We start from the raw sequence: 17,622 nt of genomic DNA, 5'->3' as shown, positions 1-17,622 counted from the left end.
TGCAGATGACTCGCAAATCTACATGCCCCTGAAAATAAATGACCCAAACACTCAGCAACGTCTGTCTGACTGTCTGCAGGACATCAGAGCCTGGATGGCCTTGAACTTTTTTAAATAAAATAAAAACCGAGGTCATAATATTTGGACCCAGTGGTGGCCCCAATGCCCCGCCTGTGCTGGATTCTCTTGTCCCTTATGTGAAACCCATTGTCACAAACCTGGGTGTACGGATTGATCGTGATTTTAAACTAGACAAACAGATCAATTGGAGGTCGGCGCCTGCAATGACGCCCGGGCACGAAGGACAGAGCCGTTGCTCCAGCAAAGGTGAGTCCATTTTCTTTGATGTTTTTATGTTTTATCCGTCTCTCTTCACTCAGTGTATCTCTCTTGCTTGCTGAAGAGAAAGGGATGACAGTCAGGAGGCGAGGCCTCCTTTTATGCGGTGAGATGCACACGCATTCAGGTAGGCACGCCCCGGGGCCAGCTACCTCTATAGAAGTCTCAGTGGATGAATGCTTGCATGATATGATCAAGGGGAGTACCAATAGAGTCCAGTAGAGGGCGGAGCCTGTGAGAGATATAACAACAGCCGGTATTTCTCGTGAGTGTTTTCCCCGGGAAACAAACAATACACAGAAACGCAAAATTACACAAACACACACATACACACGTATACACACACACTCACACACACGCGAGCTTCCCCCAGACCAGTAATCCAAACGAAAATATCTTCCCTCCATAGTATTTTGATCATTTGCTCCGCTAATAATCAATCAGATCGATGGATTCCAGAGAAGAGGAAACTTTAAAGGTCTTTTTCTCAAAATGATGACTCTGTGACAGTCATTATATAATGTGACATATTTTACTTAATATTTGGAGTACAAAAACAATCCTGATATCATTAGAAAGCTAGGAATCTCCTCTTTCCAACAGTGTATACAACTCAAAATGTGTCTTCGGGTCAATGCGACTGATTTCGATGGAGCAGGTCACATATATTATGGGTCTCAGATATATAAAAATTAGGGCTGTCAAAGTTAACGCGTTAACGCATGTGATTAATCTCAAGACTTGAACGCGCACTATTTTTTTCAAGTCAAATTAATCATAGTATCCTGTTTAGACGGTACCTCCCTCAGTATTTCCAGCGCGCATGTTCACCTGGGAATTAACTAAGAGGCAGGCACGTTAAACTAACAGGATGACTGAGGAGTAGGGTTGGGTACCGAAATCCGAAATTTCGATTTCATCGATATCGTTTAGAAATGTTACTTTCAGTTCTGCTTATCGATTCCTAAGGAAATGCATCTCGCCGCTTTCTGTACTGTCAGACGGGAGGGGCGGGACGTGTAGCACAGTGGCAGGGTTGGGAAGCAAAACTTGGTTCAGAGTAAGAACAAATAGCAATTGTCCGGTACCGGGATTAATAAGAGTTGTGAGGACAGGAGGCGGAGGCCGAGCCCCGCAGACTCTCTCTCTCTCTCTCTCTCAGCCTCCCTGTCTGTATCCTCGCGCTGTCCTCACATCCCGGACTGTGAGACAGACTCGGAGGACTATTTATTTACTTTTACAAACAGTGAGCAGCTGGGCAGCTGTAGCATATGTGTATATGTATTAAGCGCTTTGAGCACCAGGAAAAGCGCAATATAAATGTATTTATATATGTCTTGACAGACTCTATGGTTGGACTCTGTCTCACAGGCAGGTTGCAGTGTAACATCAGAGGAGACTGGGCCAATTGTACATTCTCAAACTGCACCACTTAGAACTAACTAAACAATGCAGAGATTATTTTTATATAATTTATTATGGATGTTTTGGGCAATACTAAGCACTCCCTGAGACCTTTTTGCTCAGAAAAACTAAAGTGAAAAGTAACAAATAAAATAATAGAAATCTTGATCTTCTTTCATACCTGCATTAATCACAGAATTTTATTGAGATTAATCCGATTAAATATTTTTGATCTATTGACAGCACTAATACAAATATATAAAAAACATGTCTATGATGTGTTCTGCTCAAAATACCAAACAGATCATGCATTTTAGACATCCCTCATATCCCTCTATTTCAGCCCTGTTAGAGAAGTGCTGATTGTGGGTCAGTAGCTGCTGGCCCCATCCCCTTTTGAGCACGGCAAGCATGCAGTGAGGTCTCCTCTCTGTCTGCAGATACTCAGCTAAACGTTGCGGTGATTAAACGCCATATCGTGTTCCAAACCACTTCAAGGATTATTTCCGAAACAGTATGGAGCTCAAATGCTTTTTCTCTTGCGGGTTTACTACAAGGTGAGTTCCTTTTCTTATTTCCTGCTTTTTTACACATACTCTCTCCAGTACAGGTTAGCTCTGAGTGGTAGCGATGCTTGCTAATGTAAACAAAGACCATATTACTTCCAAACACGTTGCACATTGTTTCTGAAAGCAACGTGGGTGTAAAGCCAGCCCACATTTTCGATATTACGTCATATCGGCAGGAAATCTGGATCAGCTCCGTTGTACCCCCGTTTTTAGAGATTTGGGTACGGAGGATAAAGAGAGAGGGTTTTATTTTCTGACACTTTGTGAGTTCCCTGACACCCTGGGGACACATATTTATGTATAAAATACATCAAAAAGTGCATTTTGCATGATAGGAGATCTTTAAAATATCCCCAAATGGTTAATAATGAATACAAAATACACAAATGTATAATAATCTTTTCTTTAAGAATTTCTTATTCAGTCATTGGTTTGACAACGTTAATGTTCTCAAGAAAAATGAGAAAAATAACAATGAAAATCAGAAGTGAAGGTGAAACATAATAGTTTGGCCACATGGTGGCAACATTTGATTGGATTCAGTTGTCATCATCTCCATCATCAAAGACATCAGCTACAGTTCTGTGGATGGACGGACAAACAGAGGTTACATACTGTAGTTCATAACTCTTTGAACTGGTTCCCATTGCATGTAAGTCTGACTTACTTGTAGATGGATCCAGTCACTTCATCAAGAAAACCTCCTTAAGAAGAAAAGACAGAGTAAGTGTGAGCCGAGATCTGTAGTACAAAGGGAGTTCAACTTACCCAGGATATCTTTGAGTTATCTGGCTCAACTAACCCAAACAAACTCGATCTCACCAAGCTGTGTTACGATGCTGGGTACCCACTCAAAGTCTAACCAATATTTGTTGATCAGAGTTTCAAAGCTAGAGTGAATAAGTGAGTTTTGAGAGATTCTTTTGAAGCATACAAGAGTGTTGGCCTTTCAGATGTGACTGGGAAGGGAGGGGGTGGTGGCTGCAGCGAAGGCCCTGTCGCCCCAGGTCCGGAGCTTTGTCCTGATGGTCTGTAGTAGGTTAGCTTCAGCAGACCTGAGGCGACTGGTAGGGGTTTATGGTTGGATGAGGTTACTGAGGTAGGGGGGGGCAAGGTTGTTGAGGGCTTTATCGGTGAGAAGTAATATTTTGAAGTCAATCCGGTGTTTGAAGGGGAGCCAGTGGAGGTTGTGGAGGATGGTGTCCACTGTGTTTGGACAAGTGTTCTGACAGCAGTGTCATGTTTCACAAATTAGGAGTCAACTATAATCTTACAAAAATACAAAGAAGTCAAACATATAATCAAGTTTAAACACAAATAAGTTGCAGCTGCCTTGTGCAGGAAAAACAGCTGGTTTACTGTATAATACTGTATCACTGCCCTATCTAAGGGAAGAGCAGATTTGACTTTACTAACATTTGTATATTTCATTTAGAAATGGGTTGCTTGGATGCATGCTTAAGGAATGAAATACAAAATATTGGCTATTTTATTCATACCAAAATCCAATAAAATACATTTCACCGCGTTAAGTAGGCTTACTTTAATATTTTTAAAGGCAGTGGTGGTTATGGAAGCATTTTCTTACAGATGTAGCACTCCAGATAGGACTCCACCCAGCGGATTCCAACCAAAAACCCAGCGGATCCCAGTGGCTGGGAGATTAAAGCCCTCCCACTATTTCCTAAGAGGGCGTTGCCAAATTTCCCCATTTGTTCAATTTCAGGATTTAACCATGAGATGGCTCTGCAGTTGTGTTTGCTGAATACTGTAGCATTTAATCACTTATTTGTTATGGTTTTCACAGGCTACTATAACGAAAAAACATCAATATTTTAGATCAAATAAAGTATATCTAATCTTATTATCTTAATTGTAATTCAATAATATATAGTCTTTATATATCAGGGATAGTGGTGGTCTAATGGATAGTGAGGTAGGCTGAAGATCGGAAGGTTGTGAGTTCAAATCCCGCCAGGAACACCACCACTAGTGTGCCCTTGAGTAAGGCACTTAGTCCTTAGTTACTCCAGGGAGAATGTCCCTGTAATTGGTAATTGTAAGTCGCTTTGGATAAAAGCGTCAGCTAAATTAAGTTTAATGTAATGTAATATATTAAATAATGTAAATGTTTACATTTTTTGTTTACTTTTTTATGCTCATACTTTTACCTTTACAATTTGCTTTAATATGCAGTATATTTTTTGTAATATTGTTGTGGTGTTTTTATACAGTACAGTAGATCGAAGTAAATCAACTTATACATTAAGATAAAATGGACCTTTATTAATCCCCGTGGGGAAATTCAGTAGTTCAAACAGCAACAGGGTGAGAGTGAAAAACAGGACAGCACAGATTAATAAAATCAAAAATAAGATCAGCGATAAAAATAAAAATAATAATAATGAGAAACTATGAAATAAGAAATGAATAAAATTAAAATTAAATGATCATATCATATATTATAATGTATGGTATTATTAAGTAATACCATACATTAACCCCATTATAGCAGATGCCACATTGAATGGATGAACACATTTATGCATCAATAATTACAACGGAGTATTTCTAAATACAAGTTGTAAAAATACTTATATGTATTTAATATTAATAACATAATGATTCATTTTACTTTCAGATGATAATACTTTTCACTTGGGCAATTGACAATTTTGAATGCAGGACATTTATTTCTAATATGTATTTTTACCTAGGTAAATAATCAGAATACTTCTTCCACCTCTGAGTTTGGACCCTGTCACTGTTTTTAAAACTTTAATTAAATGTTTGATATTCCAGAGACCCTTTCAGACCACTGCTGGAGAACAGAGGGGGGATGGGAGAGTTTTGTCACATTCCAATGGGCCATTACTTTTGAAACAAAGAGAGTCACAGCCCTGCGTTTATTTAAGGGAGCTGTCGGGGGGTGGGGGGTGGTGAACGGTACATGGTCAATGTTTGTTTAAAAATGTTTGCAGTCGCGAAAGCTCTAAGGCGCCGTTTACACGAGGAGAAAACTGCTTGTATCTGCATAGTTTCGCGTGCGTATAGCCCTATTATTTACACGAGGCCGATAGAAACTGACCCCACAAACGATAACGGGTCCCAAGGTGGATAGATTTGCAAACGAAACGCTCTGGGGGGTCAACCGAGTCCGTGTAATCACCTCTATACGAATATTTCCTGAAAAAATAACGATAGCCCCACCTCTCCTGCTCACTGCTGTAGCATGGCTGTGTTAATTAAACGCACAAGGGGTTCTTGAATGAAATAATATTATAAAAGGCAAACCAGAATTGTTAACGCCCAATATACTCCTTAAACAAAATAAACAGAGTCAGATTTCATGCATTGATCCATTATATTGACAAAGGAGGATCTCACCCGGTGTTTGTAGAGAATATCTCTCTGATGCCCCTTTCACACCAACGCAACTCCGGTTCAAGCTCCGTGCTAGAGCTTTTCTGGTTCAGAACCGGTTCTTCGGTTTAGCGCCGGCTCTTTTCACACCGCTCAGAGCCCGACTGGTGCTGCCGCTGCTGCGTCATGACGTCACAGTTTACGTCGCTGAGTTTCTCCCCAACGCCGGAGCTCACCTCACAACAACGGGCCGGGGACTGCGTTGCTTTTAATCATACGAAGCCAGATTAAATTAAATAACGACTTCTCCAACCTTATACTTTTCTCCAGAGTGCCGTGGTTCATTGTTTATTAATGTGTTTCAGCGGCATTTACCGACCGCTGCAGTGCTGGCCGGCTGCTCTTCAACGGGAGTGTATTCTCCCGTTAGCTCCGGGTTAGCTCACACGGCTCTAAAGTATTCACTGTCTGACTGTCACACAAGCAGCTGTTACATATCCCCAGTTCCCCTTAAGTGAATGTGTGTCAGTCTGAATTGACGCTGTTTGGCATCACAACGCTGTTATGAAAGTTTCTCTGGTATAACATGGGTGATGTTAGCATAGCAACTGAAGCTAAACTGACTACTTGCTAAGCAGTTTTCTACAGGCACTTTTTACCGACGTATTTTTCATTATGATTCTACTTGTGATAGTCGGACATGACAACCTGTGCAGCCCATGTATTGATTCCATCCGATAGCTGCTATAATAACAAACAAAACGTCTGCCTGCTCTCCACAATGATCAATAACAGCGAACGGATGGTCAAAGTAAGGTACAAATAAACAGAATCACACGAAGCCTGGTTAGTGTTGCCTGACTTTATAAAGTGTGTTTTTTTTTTAACAAGTGTGTGGTTGCGTTCTAGTCACTTTGCTCAGCACTACTGCTTGTTACAACTTTTATTTGCCGTACTCGCCTTAACTGTTATCTCAGGTTAATCTCGCCCCCCTCCGACGTAAGCGTGACGTATGCGGTTCTTGCTTCTAGACGGACAACTTTTTGGTGCTCGAAACGAACCGGATTCCGGAGCTATGACGCTGCTCCGCTGCGGTGTGAACAGGAAAACCCGGTGCTTTTCAAGCACCAGCACCGAACCGGCCCTGAAACACCGTTGGTGTGAAAGGGGTATGAGCGAGTCCTCTCCACGGAGACATGCTCCTCCTCCTGTCAGTAGCTACTGCTAGTGCTACTGCTACTGACCATGCTACAGATATTAGTGCAAAAATATACAGCTCCTCTACCACAACCGTCAGCAACAAGTGGACATGGAGAATTACATGAACTACATGTTGCTAAATCCACGGCGGGGCGTAAACAGAAGGGTAGCCATGGCAACATTGCTGCGGAGTCTTCTTCACTGCTTTTGGTGTATTTTGTGGCGGAAGTTACAGCGCCACTTACAGTCCCGGCATATGTACTACAGCGTTTCCAGCGGTCTCGTTTGAACAGACACGTTAAATGAAACAAATGCATGTGAACGGAACACTTTTTTGAATACGCATACTGTGCATAAACGCAAACGGTCCCGTGTGAGCGGGGCCTAAGCCAATTGGACATGGACAAAAAAAAGGATCAGTCTATGTGTCGAGGGGGAACTAGAGACACCCCTCTGCCTTTACAGCCATGGTTCGGTCTGACAGCGCTCAGCTCTCTGCTGCAGAGAGGAAGAGAAGATCACTGCTCTAAACAAAGTCAAAAATCGTACATCCAAACGGAATAAATATAATTAATTATTATTAATGCGTTAAAGGCGGGGTAGGTAAGTTTGAGAAACCGGCTCGAGATACACTTTTTGTTATATTCCATGAAATGCTCTTAACATCCCGATAGCAATGAATATCTTAAGTGCTTTGACAAAAATCCATAAAAAGATTTCATCTGTGGAAGCCGTAGTACTGTAAAAAGCACGACCAATCATTTTAGGCTGCCTTTACACGGGAACGTTTGCGTTTACGCACCGTATGCGTTTCCAAAAAAGTCTTCCGTTCACACGCATTCGATTCATTTAACGTGTCTGTTCACACGAGACCGCTCGACCCGCTGGAAACGCTGTAGTACATATGCCAGGCCTGTAAGTGGCGCTGCTGCCGCCACAAAATACACCAAAAGCGGCGAAGAAGACCCCGGAGCATGGTTGCCATGGTTGCCATGGTTGCCCTTCTGTTTATAGAGTGGCGAAGTCACGCCCACTTACTTCCGGGTAATGGGACCTTATTTCGGAAAAATTATGCATTGAAGTCAATGGGGAGAGAAAACGTATCTTTCGATCCCGTTTGAATTGTGCCATGAATTACACATATGATGTTTGTCAATCTTAAAAAATAATTTCCATGTCAAAAAAGTCACAGTTTGTCGTAAAACTGTTGAAATGTAAGACTATGAAAAATACGTAACTAGAAAGACTACAAATCCCAGAGTCGCGTAAGTGATGTCACAATTGTTTTCCTCCACCATTCAGATACCTAAGATCAGCGCAATATAGATATAATCTATCTATATGGCGCTGGCTAAGATAAGATAACTTTAACAAGATGCCTGTGTGCTTAGTACCAGGTTGTTATTATACCAGCAATGGGTCTTGCTCGTTCTTTTGCTTCCCGTCTGATGAAAGGACCAGGAGTGGCTGGATCAAGTTAGCTACCTAGCTAGTAGCTAGCACGTTAGTTAGCATTACAGCCGTGTCATTTTTATTATTCTATAATACACCATTTAAGCCCGGGGGAGAAATGCTAACGCTAACGTTAGCATCGGCGATCTTCTCTACTTCATGCTATCTGCACAAATGGTTGACATTAAACATTAAAACGACCAGGCAGTTCAGAGAGAATCAAAGGAAGGCAGGCAGGCAGCTTTGCATGACATTCTTCAGGACGTGTTTCATTGTGGTGATAGTGAGGATAGTCAATCGTTTTGTTGACAAGACAGTAGTGACGGCCATCTTGGTGATGTGTGTTGTTGACCAGAGATGTAGTTCATTGAGCGTTTCACACAAACAAATGTGTTACTTCACAGTTTTACGACACATTTCTTTTTTTTTGACTTGCAAAATTATCTTTTAAATTGACAAACATCATATGTGTAATTCGTGGCACAATTCAAACGGGATCGAAAGATAATCTTTCTCTCTCCATTGACTTCAATACATAATTTTTCCGAAATAAGGTCCCATGGAGGTCCACCGGAAGGGGAGGGACTTCGCCACTCAATGCCCCGCGGTGGATTTAGCAACATGTAGTAGTTCATGTAATTCTCCATGTCCACTTGTTGCTGATGGTTGTGGTAGAGGAGCTGTAGATTTTGCACTAACATCTGTAGCATGGTCAGTAGCAGGAGCACTAGCAGTAGCTACTGACAGTAGCTACTGACCATGCTACAGCAGTGAGCAGCAGAGGTGCCGTTTGACCCCCCAGAGCATTTCGTTTGTAGATCTATCCACCTTGTGACCCGTTATCATTTGCGGGGTCCGTTTCTATCGTTTTGTTACGGCCTCGTGTAAATGAAAGGGCTATACGCAAGAGAAACTATGCGGATACAACCCTTTTCGTTCCCGTGTAAATGGGGTGAGTGGCCATTAGGTGTGTAAACAAAGAGAGTCACACACAGCCCCCGCTGATCACCTGAGAGAGCTCTGCGGAGTTTCATTCAGACTATTTTAAAAAACAACGGTCTAATTTTATCATTGCACAACAATGAACTCAATGTGTGATTGTTATAGCACTAATAATACAGTAAACTATTAACAATAGTATAATATTATAGTAAATATTCTTGTCAATGCAGAATATTATTATATCCGCCTTTTATTTAAACTTGTTTAAAACATATCTAAATAAATATGTGTGTCCTGGGCCATAAATGTAACGTATGCTGTCAGTTTTCAGATAAAGCCACGGCATCACAATTCTTCTGTATTCTACAATATAGTTCTTTTCACCTCCCGTATTGCTTTTTCAACCCACCAGCATTTATGGAGAATATAAGTTATATAATTATTAACCAGAGGCATGTTACTCACTATTTTATGCATAGAAACAACAGGCTACTGTGTGTGTGAGGAATCAGCTGTTTATTTCATATGAGTTCACCTGAGAGCTGCCGTTTTCATTCAGACTATTTAAAAAAACAACGGTCTGATTTTAACATTGCACAACAATGAACTCAATGTGTGATTGTTATAGCAGTAATATTAAACACTAATAATACAGTAAACTATTAACACTGTACATATTCTTGTTTGCCGGTGGTGAGATGACGAGGCTCCATTAAAAATAAACCTATTTTTAGTGAATTACTGAGTTTAGGCACGTTAATAAAGTTTTAATGAAGTTGACTACGGCAAATTCATGATTGTTAGTGCGTTCATGTCAATTCGGCGAACATATGATACATTAAATGATCGTGAGGATGATGATTAAAAACCGTTTGTTTGAGCCGGGCTGGATTTCCTGATGAAAAAACAAACCGATTGTTTTTGTATAGTTGTAGTACGCCAACGTGGATTAAACAACATTATTTTGTTAAATAAAAACATGGTGATGTTTTGTAAATTATTACATGTCTCTTATTTAGCACAGAATATGATCCTATCCGTGACATATGGATCTTAACAAATATCCGCTATATCAGATACCTGTAGATCTATCAGCTGTTTATTTCACATGAGTTCCAGTGTGGCAGCTTTTTAATCACTGCTCCCCCTGGTGGATCCATGATCCATTGCAGCTGGTTTCATTATAATTTTATTTATTTATCAAGGGGGCGTATCAAGTCATGCGGGGGGTTTTCCTTTCAGCGAGGGCCCACCCTGTGCCGATCACGGGCCCACATGGGTAGGGGCGTCCGAAATGAGGTGCTACATCTGTATGTGGGGACTTTTTACAAGTTCTTCTGTTCACCACCTATGGCTTGGAAGTGCATGCTTTTTGTAAAATGTTTATCACATCTTAAAATCACAAAAACAGCAGGTATTTCAGAAGGCGGAAGGCGGGTATGAATATCCAAAAGAGGGTTTCATTGAAAGTAAAGCCTTTACAAAATACTGGTGACACCCAATAAATGGTGAATTTACTGAGTTGATAACCAGCGCCATAGGAACGCTCATCGAGATCATGTTTGTTGAGCCAGATATCTTAGGTATCAGGCCTGACAGTCATGGACAAACCACACACCTCGACCTGCCCACTATGCTGTGCTACTACAAATCGCCTGCTACACCCTTACAATTGAAGGGTCCGGCTACAAATCACTATTTGCTGCCCTTTCAAGTTGTAAGATGAAAGATTGAAAGTACATTACAGAAACGGTTTAAATTGGCAAAGGACTCTCTAGTTTGATACTGTAACATTTTTTTGTGTCAGCTCGGCATTTACTCACCAGGCTTGCAAAGTGTTTGGCAAACAGGACACACATGGCAGAAATTGCACATCTGTGAAAAAGAAAGAAATGTAATAGTAAAAACAAGAAAAGGAAACACATTTCTTTTTTAAACTGTATCTCAAGAAGCCTGATCCACTTGTCTAACCCCAGATATGTCTATTCCGAGGCTGCTTCCTGCCTTCCTGCACAATGTGAGAATGACACTTCATACACATACAAAACATGTGCATATCTTTGCACATGTTAGATGTTAGAAAAGCCTATTTCGATCAGAAATAAAATGGTTGCTCCAGCAGGAGGGTTCAACATGAACATGTATATGTCAAATAACCTTATGTGACATCTGACTTCAGATCATGCTTATTTTCTCACCTTGCAGTCATTACAGTGTTCAGACTTGTCTCCCTCTTCACAAGGACATTTGTCACAGTTGTCGCAATGCTGGAAGAGACATATTTACTGTTAAAGACAAACCTAGAGAGGGCAGGGTAAAAAAGGAACACACTAAACAGAAACTACACAATGGACAGGTGTACAGGGCAAGATTGCATGCATGTGTACTACTTCCATTTCGAAAAGTAATGAAACGAATCTCAGCTTTGTTGACTACATTTCATTTCCCTGATTTAATTCAGACATACCTCACAGAATTCACAATATGAGCACAGAGAGCCCTTGTGATAAGCACCCTCCTCATCATCATCATCGTCGTCGCTGTCATCATCGTCATCATCGTCGTCGCCGCCATCATCGTCGTCGTCATCATCATCGTCGTCTTCATCGGCATCTGCACATTATGTAGATAGAAATAGAATATAGAAAAAATTGCTGAATGTTCAAAAATCTTTATCATGACAACAATCTTGACTATTAGGTCTACGTAAAAAAGAATTGCGATTACTCTGAGGTGTATGCATACCACCTTCATTTTTCACCTTCAACCCTTTTTAACTGAACAGCTGGATAGGAGGCAAGAAAATAACCCATTTCCATGCAATAAGCAACATGTTTTTCCAAATAGAGTTGTAAGCCAAGGGAGATGTATGCCTCATCATACTCTTTTGATTTGGGCATTATAGCTGAAAGGCAAACGGCTGTGTTAAAACGTGTCTAGTTTTTATTTTATACAACTTCTTTATACAACTTCCCCCTTTGCAATAGCTCTGCTCCCCCCCAGTGCCTTAAACCAAGGATTAGAAGGATTACATTCAATCATTACATCCTGTCATCCACCAATCCCTTCATCCCTCCCTTCCCTCATTCCTTCATCCCTTCATCCCTTCTGCCTGACATTCCCTTATCCCTACATCATCTCTACCCATCTTCATTCATATTCAACTTGTGCATATTTTAAATGTCTCATTCAAGGAACCATCTGGGGGCCTGTAATCGGCCAGAGCGGAATCATGCCGGAGACGGACCCCCACCCTGAGTCTCCCTCTGACCGGACCACAGCGCGTCCTCCCAGACCAGACATCATTCGTCATCAGCATTCCATATCAATTCATTGTTACTTCTTTAATTTAATCTACAAACTTCACACAGCTGTGGCGTTGTCCCTGCTAGTGAATATATAACTTTTGATATGAATAACATAAAGATGGACCAACTGTTAAAAATACCCTTCAGTGCAAGACAAAGTTACCAACCGAGCAAAGTGGAAACTTTGATGGTGTGAATGCTGAGTCAGCATTTACAACCAATGTTCTTCTACTACAACAATTGTTTATTATTATTATTATTTCTTGGTCTTTGTTTTGATTTACAATTACACTATTCTGCCTAAAAATTCCATTCAATCACCGAAATAAATAAAATTATTTTCCCAGATGTTTTAAATCTGTGTCACAATCGTTCAGAGTCACAGACTGTTTCAGTCATATTACATTCTTGCAAAACTACTGTAATCTCCCGGCAAGTATTTATAAAACACAGTTCATAGAGGACATGCTGACGGTCAGAACAGATACTCACAGGTTTCAAATGTCTGTAGCTCAGCATTCTGGTCCTCGTTCAGTTAATATTACCCAACAGATGTTTACGGGCCTAATGATACTCTCCGTGCATTGTTATAACTCTGTTGGTAACAGATTTGCAATCTAGTCATTTCATGATCATTTGATTTATTTAATGAATGAAAGGGTTAAAGATGTGGACAGGGGTGATTTTAATATTTTCCACACATTAATGTTCACAGTCATCCAAAAAACAAATCCAGACAAGAAGAAAAAAAAGCAGACAACCATTTCATCTCTTGACAATTTGAGGTTTCCTCTATACAAAGAGAAGTTTCTCTCTTTTCCCAAACACTCTCTCCCTGAGGGTCTGAAAAATCTCCAGCCAATCGACTGTTGTAACATTTCATAACAATTGAGAAGTTATAGATCAGCTAAGCTAAGTTCACATATGACTTAAAAAATGTATTAAGTAATATAAGTGCCAAATAAGCATTAAATAGTAAGGGGGAACTTGCATGAAACTCAAAACAAATCATTAATATAAGCTAATCACATGTGCATCAAAAGTTATTATTTTACTTAATCTTTCATAACGTTACTGTTAAAGAAAAAAAAAAGAGGTATGATTATTACACTGTTCATACATGTAGATACAATGAAAGGTATTCTATTATCTTAACTGTGTTTAGCAATTTTACAAGTGCACACACCAGACTTAACAAATAAATTCTGTGCATAGCACGGCTTTTTCAACATACAGTGGCATAAATGCCCCACAGAGAAAGAAAGAGATTGAGAGATATGGAGAAAGAGAGAAACTTTATCTGTAGGTATTCTATGCTTCAAATTAATATTTTAGGTAGTTGCCCTCCTGCACCTCCCCTCTCGCTTCATTCTCCCTGTCTGTATCTCTAGAACCCCTATCCCCCAACCCACCCCAATATCACTGTCTCTCTTTCTTTCTCTGTAGGTTCACATAAAGACAAATGCAGGTCAATCTGATCCATAACAATTGAGAAAGGAAGATCCTAGTGTAGGAACAATTATTTCAAACGAAACACAAATCAAAATATCTCAGACTAGTGACCCCAAAGACTGATTTCCAAGCCAGGCTTGGTTTGTGTGAAATAGTTTTATTGTTCTTTCTCTCTCTCAAATCAATGCTTCTGCAGTCCCCAAGTTCATATTTAGTGTACTGTACGAAGGACTTCGGACAGTTGGACTTCAGATGGGCCAGTTCAATTTCCCCAGAGTGCTCATAACTCTAGTTAAGCAGGGAAAAGAACACAGTGTCAGAGACAGCAAGCAAAATAGACAGCTGGAAAGAGGTGGAGGAGGGATTTTGAATACCTATGAGCTCGGAGACATACAACATTTGAACTGTGATAGAGATGATAAGGTTGTAAGAATGTTAGCGAGGGGGGGAGGGGCTAATATGTTGTTAGCTCCTCCCCTTAAAATGTCCTGTAATGTACTGCAGACATTTGTACCAAACGCATCACCAACTGTATGTCAAAGCATCCGCCATTTCTGACACACACTTTAAATAAAACATACGGTGTATTGCTTGCTACATCAGATGTGGCATATTTTATGTACTGTGTTTTGGCAAGTTAAATTGCAAATCACCACCAGAACCAAAACAAACAGCACGGTCTCATTAAAGACAGTGAAAGCTGCTCTGACAGATTGCAGTCTGCAATGTGCTTCTGGTGCAGATGTCTGAATATGTGATAACACAGGAAGAGACACAGCGATAGGATAACATATTAACTACTAAATATTTAAAAAGACTGACCTTCATGATCATCGTCGTCATCATCATCATCGTCGTCATCATCATCATCATCATCATCATCATCATCATCGTCGTCGTCGTCATCATCATCATCATCGTCATCGTCGTCGTCGTCGTCGTCGTCATCATCGTCGTCGTCGTCATCGTCATCATCGTCATCATCGTCATCATCATCGTCGTCGTCGTCATCATCGTCGTCGTCGTCATCGTCGTCGTCGTCATCGTCGTCGTCATCATCGTCATCATCGTCATCGTCGTCATCGTCATCATCGTCATCGTCGTCGTCGTCATCGTCGTCGTCGTCATTGTCGTCATCATCGTCATCATCGTCGTCGTCATCATCGTCGTCGTCATCATCATCATCGTCATCATCATCATCATCGTCATCATCGTCAGCCACCAGACCTTGCTCAGAGCGGAATGGCAGGTCCTGCGCCTTGGCAAAGGGAGCCAGCGGGGTGTGGAAGGAGCAGAGCAGTGCCAGCAGCACTGCAAGAATCAAACTTCTCAACGATGCCATGTTCACAGCCAAAACAGGGCCAACTAATGAGGAATTCACCTGGAATCACTGCAGGAGTCCAGCACTGCAGCTCTTTGCCTATTTGTCCCAGTACACACAACCTTACAACCTCACTCAGCTGTCACACACTTGCTGATTGCTACAGTAAGAATTGGACACCAATTATAATGGATCCAGTAGACTCGGTCCAGTACAAAGAATATATTCCAAGGTGAGGTCCAGACACTTGTTCCCAAGTCCTTGGAAAAATGATCCTTAGAAAAGCAGGTTTCCTCCCGTTCAATATGGGACCAAACCACAAAGTCTTTTAGTCCAGCGCAGCGCTTGTGTGAACAGTTTAGACTGCACTAAGAAGATGAGAGGGGAGCTGTCAGTAACTGGTCAACACAGGAGACTAATGCGAGGGCGACAGAAAAAGAGTGAGACCAACCTCTGGGGTAAGCTGAGAAGAAGGGGGGCAGTCCGGCTGACTGACAGGGGCAAATGCTAGTGGGCAGGCCTGCACTATCCATAAGTTAAGTTACTGAGAGAAGGGGGTGATTGGAGGGGTGTATAAGGAATGAGTGGAGCATACTTGCTTTTCCATCATCATCAAATGTTCAAGTTTAACTTTAGAACAAATGTTCAACCTTAACTTTAAAGAGCACCACGGCAGAAGTAGGCCCAGGAAACAATGACCAAATATTGTAAAAGAAAGAGGAGGGTCAAGTTGGTATAGAGCTGGAAGGATATTGGACAGAAATCACTTGTTACATCTTTTATCTTTTGAAGTAGGTGGCTGAACATTTTGCCCGACTAGCAGCAATGCCCAGGTACAATCTTGTTAGATCGTTTGGGTGATAATTTGAGATTTATGTGACATATACATAGATAGTGACATTCTCTTTAAAAAATGTTATTCATTACTTCCTGCTAACACTTGCTATTTTGAGTGCATAAGGGCATTCACACTCACAAGTATGGCACAGTGCAATTGTTGTTATCGTGTCTATGACACCAAAGGGTAGGGACTAGCTAGGGTTTATTAGCTAGGGTTTATAAGGTTAAATTAGTAGTCTGTAACAATTAAGCACTAAGAGCACTTCGATGCTTGCTAGCTTGCTAGCTTATTACAGTTCTTCAGTTATTCGGGGACTACTTGGCCCTGAAGCTAGCTAGTTAATAGTGGGAATCTTCATTTCCAATAAATGAAGAACACATACTGTGTGCAATATAAGATACTACCCTATCATAATGTATGCACTACACAAGTGCATGGTGTTCACAGTGTACTACATGGAGGAGCACTAGCGGAAGGAGAATTAGAATTAGGTTAGACAGCTAACACCCCAGGTAAATAACATGGTTACAAAAAGACAACATTAAATGCTCGTCTTTAACAGAATTCTTACTCCAGTCACCGACATGAAAATATGAGATGTCCCATCCACCACCCTGACCCCAAAACTGGGATGTGCTTGAAAGAAAAGTTTGAATGTGTTATCCCAACATGCCTTAAGGCAAAAGTATTTATAGCTGTTCCAAATGGCCACACTCAAAGACAGGACGAAAAGCTTATTGTAAGGGGAGGCTCAAAACCTAGTAATTGATCCAAGGAGATAATAGTCACTCCTTTAAGACATTCATGATGTTGCACTTAATTGTACTTATGTAAAGTGACATAAGTAGTCCCTTTTTTGTCAGTTTGCCATTTTAGGAAACTTACACAAAATGTCATACACTGGACTTCCTCTTCCATCATCCTCCCTAAAGTCTTAATTTATATTGTTTGACAATATAAAAGTGTTCACAGAGTGCAGACTCCACTACTATTCTGCTCTTTTAGGTACATGTATATATTTTATGTTAGCATTGAACATTAGTGCTGCTTTGCACAATTGTCAAATTGAATTTACTTCCTAAAGACACTAGCTTGAGATTTATCAGGCTTTCATGAGTAGCTTTCTTATTCTGAGGTTTAATAAATATAGCAGCACGTGTGGGCCAGCAGTCAGGCCTCAGTCCGTTTTTTTTAATCTGAGCTATAGTGCCATAATCAAAAACCTATTTTTTTAATAAATGATGTCTTACACCTCTAGTATCCCTATTAAGCTGATGCAGCCAGAGTGCATTCATTTTCAAGGGTACAGGCCAAATCTATTGCCCATCTTCTTGCCTGTCCCTCCCCCTACGCCCTATCCCCAAAATAAATGGATTTGTGCAGGGAGGAGTTGACAACCACTCTATTTAAAAGCATACACTGTCAGAGTCA

General features: G+C 40.8%; 1 protein-coding gene across 1 annotated transcript; it reads right to left on the bottom strand.

The window, feature by feature from the left end:
* Positions 1-2,696: 2,696 nt before the first annotated feature.
* LOC117469343 (secreted acidic protein 1A-like) lies at positions 2,697-15,790 on the bottom strand. The gene is made up of 6 exons (XM_034113775.1): positions 14,852-15,790; positions 11,737-11,882; positions 11,468-11,536; positions 11,093-11,144; positions 2,980-3,016; positions 2,697-2,894 (listed from the first exon to the last, which is right to left on the bottom strand). The coding sequence occupies exons 1-6, from the start codon at positions 15,369-15,371 to the stop codon at positions 2,852-2,854; spliced, it is 867 nt and encodes a 288-aa protein (XP_033969666.1). The 5' UTR covers positions 15,372-15,790; the 3' UTR covers positions 2,697-2,851.
* Between the last annotated feature and the right edge of the window lie 1,832 nt (positions 15,791-17,622).

The sequence above is a fragment of the Trematomus bernacchii genome, unplaced genomic scaffold (genome assembly GCF_902827165.1).
Source record: "Trematomus bernacchii unplaced genomic scaffold, fTreBer1.1, whole genome shotgun sequence".
NCBI lineage: Eukaryota > Metazoa > Chordata > Actinopteri > Perciformes > Nototheniidae > Trematomus > Trematomus bernacchii.
This window is presented reverse-complemented; position numbering and strand designations above follow the sequence as displayed.